Source organism: Rhinolophus ferrumequinum, unplaced genomic scaffold (genome assembly GCF_004115265.2).
Source record: "Rhinolophus ferrumequinum isolate MPI-CBG mRhiFer1 unplaced genomic scaffold, mRhiFer1_v1.p scaffold_27_arrow_ctg1, whole genome shotgun sequence".
Classification (NCBI taxonomy): Eukaryota; Metazoa; Chordata; class Mammalia; order Chiroptera; family Rhinolophidae; genus Rhinolophus; species Rhinolophus ferrumequinum.
This window is the reverse complement of record NW_022680391.1, coordinates 50,531-53,605: the sequence shown is the minus strand read 5'-3', so window position 1 is coordinate 53,605 and position 3,075 is coordinate 50,531. Positions and strand designations below refer to the sequence as shown.

The window sequence follows — 3,075 nt, the reverse complement described above, 5'->3', positions numbered from 1 at the left end:
ACCCTGCGTGACCACATATATATGCATCATGTCCCCCTCTCATGAAAACACGCTCTATAAGGGCGGGGTATCACAGATAATTCATTCCTTGGCTGGTGATTGGTTCTGAAAGTATTATGAAAAATTCTTACTCATATTCGCAAGTCGCTACACTGAAATAGCCTTACTGAGGAGTAAGCATGAAAAAGAAACTTCAGAGGCCTCTCTCACAGGTGTCGGAAGGGTTAGTAAAGGGTCTTTGTAGGGCAGTTACTGATCCGCTGAAAACCTAAGAATAGCAGCTAAAAGTATACTCAGGGAGGGTGCGGCAGACCTACAGCTTGCAGTATTTAATCAGAAATGAAGGCCAGAAGTACAGCATTTAATTTGATAGAAAAACATAAGACATGATTATCTTTGGCAAAGCTTCTTAAATTTCAGCGTGTAGTTACACTAATTCTTAATTATTCTTATATTGACTCTTGCTACAAATCTGAGGATAATTCTGTTTGGAAATAGGTAAAAATTAAAAAAAATTCCAATCTATTTGGACTTTGCCAACATGTTTCCTCTTTCCTATTGTCTATTTGTCAGCCTCAATAATCAATGTCTACTCTGCCTTTATGTTTAGTTTTGGTTTGACAGGTTTATCTACTCAGGTTCTTAATGGCTATGGTATGTGAAATTGAGTAAACCTCCCTGAGTAAGTTCTGGCAGTTTTACACAATCAGGAACCCATTCATACAAGTAAATGAATTGATCTAGGTATTATGAGGTGAAGAGAAGGGGAACAAAGACATATAAACCATGTTCCTGCCTAGAGAGTTTTTTGTTTCTTTTTTTTTTTAAAAAAAAAAACAAAACAGGTTTTTTTTCCCTTCAAATTCCTGGTTTAATAAGGACGTGTTTATTTTGAGAAAAAAGGTCCCAAACATCTGGCTGTTCACAAAAATAACCCACAGTATCAACTTTAGAAAACAAATCTTAAGACTATTACACTAATTATTTTCCTAGAGGATGCATTTGACATGCCAACTCTCCTTCACAAAAATACATTGTTACATTTGCGTTGAGCAGCCCCACACAGCACGCTCATGTGGGGTGGAACACACATACCTCTAACTCACAGCTGCTCTCAGGTGCTGCTCAACTAATGAGACTGCAGGTAGGGAAGCAACTAACTACTGAACTCATGTATGAATGGAAAGAACTGTGCTCCCTGCATAACAACAGATTATTTTGGAGACAGTTGATAAAAACCATACATCCTTTTTATTGTTAAGTCATAAAGAGGTATCAAAATCAAAAGCAAAAATTACAGGGTAAGACTTAACATAACTACTGGGAGCGTCAAAGGAAGTGAGAATGGGAGGAGGCGCAGGGCAGTCTGAATGAATGAACGTGGGAAGGGCAAGGATGGGGGCAAGTGCTGAAGATACTAGGGGAGAGGATCTGGTGAAAATTTTGATCTTAGACAAGCGCCTAGGTAAAGAAATAATGGGCCAAGATTTCTAAACCCCACTATGTGCGTAACAGTCAGCCTTGCCATCGGCGCTGTCTCTGCCATCCTCTCCTTCCTCAGCCTCTTTTTCATCATCGTTGATCAACTCCAGCTCCTCATCCCCCCGATCTTCATTGTCATCATCACGCAGCAGGTCCCCCGCCTCAGCAGAGTCATCTGCACCCCCCTCAGCCTCCATCTTCACATTAGGCTCATCTTTCTTCGGGGAGCTGCTGCTCTGCTCCTCTTCTGACTTGTCATTGTCCATCTCTACTCCTTGTTTGCTCTGTTCCTTTTCAATTTTTTCCAGGCTTTCCAGTAGAGAATCCACTTTTTGTTTTATCTGGGTCAATTCCTTCTTAATGGTCTGAAGGTCATCTCCTTTCAACTTCCCAGACTTGGAAGAAGATCCGCGCTGTCCACTCTGAGAATTGAAGCCACTTTTGCCCCTCCGTGAGGTGTTTCCTGAGACACGCTGGCGTTTGGAGGGCCCTGCAGCCCGAGCAATAGGAGGAGGAGGAGGAACACGTGCTGGGGAACTGTACATCCTGTCAGAAGAATCCCATTGAAAGTCATAGTCCAAGGCACAAGAGGAGTCGTACATCTCCGCTGCAGATCGTTTCACACCTGCTTTTCCTCGGTTCACTTTTGGCTCTGCAGCCAGATTAATATCTAAAACCTGGCCAGCAATCATTCTGCCATCCTCTCCTGCCACAGCAGCCCGGGCATTTCTCTCATTAACATACTGAACAAAGGCAAAGCCCTTATGAACAGAGCAACCCACAATTTTGCCATATTTTGAGAAGATTGCCTCCACATCAGATTTCTTCACCACAAGAGTATTGAGATTTCCAATGAATACACGGGAGTTCATGGAGCGAGGATCTGTCTTGTGGGTAACATTGCTGGCCATTGTCTTTGATGATAAGGTTCCTCACAAAGCCAAAAAAATATAGCAGAAGATCAAAAAAATCTCACCGAAGGGGAAAGGAGAAGAGATTCGATTCTGAATCTCCTACTCCCCAGTTGTGCGTGAAGAAGCCGACTGCTCCTCGAGGTCGGCAACAGCGGTCGCAATCACTCAACCTTCGTCTCTTCACACACAAAAAAAAAAAATCAGTTTGTTTTTAAAAACAAAGATATATATAATGAAAACTATCATTATTAATAAGCTCTATATACTGGTGGTAAAGACACATAACCGAAAGATGTAGGAATTCAGAAGAAAGAAATCACATGTAGTGAACGTCATCAGGAACAACAGAGTGTTTAATTTGATTTGGGTCTTGTAGAATTATTGCTTGGGAACAGAGGGTGGAATGAGGAAAGGGAAAACAGTATAAGGATTTTTATTAAGTAAAGCAATAAACGTTTTTCAGAAAAAATATTCATTTAAGGTGTGAAGAAGGCTGTAAAGCTTGAAAAGAAATTAAGTCCATGAGGTACATGTCTGTATCTTTCAGGTTTCATAATTTAATGTGCTGGTCTTTAGAAAGGAAAGCCATTGCAGATAAAATTATTCAGCCATATTTTATATAATACTTCAAAAATAACTGGATTTTATTTTGTACTAGGAATGGTAAAATGGCTCCAAA

General features: G+C 40.7%; 1 protein-coding gene across 1 annotated transcript; it reads right to left on the bottom strand.

The window, feature by feature from the left end:
* Positions 1 to 1,490: 1,490 nt before the first annotated feature.
* Positions 1,491 to 2,428, bottom strand: LOC117019973 (heterogeneous nuclear ribonucleoprotein C-like). The gene has a single exon (XM_033102210.1). The coding sequence runs from the start codon at positions 2,391 to 2,393 to the stop codon at positions 1,491 to 1,493; it is 903 nt and encodes a 300-aa protein (XP_032958101.1). The 5' UTR covers positions 2,394 to 2,428.
* Positions 2,429 to 3,075: the final 647 nt, after the last annotated feature.

Excerpts from the sequence above, each read along its gene's own strand:
- LOC117019973 (XM_033102210.1), bottom strand. The coding sequence starts at position 2,393 with ATGGCCAGCAATGTTACCCACAAGACAGATCCTCGCTCCATGAACTCC.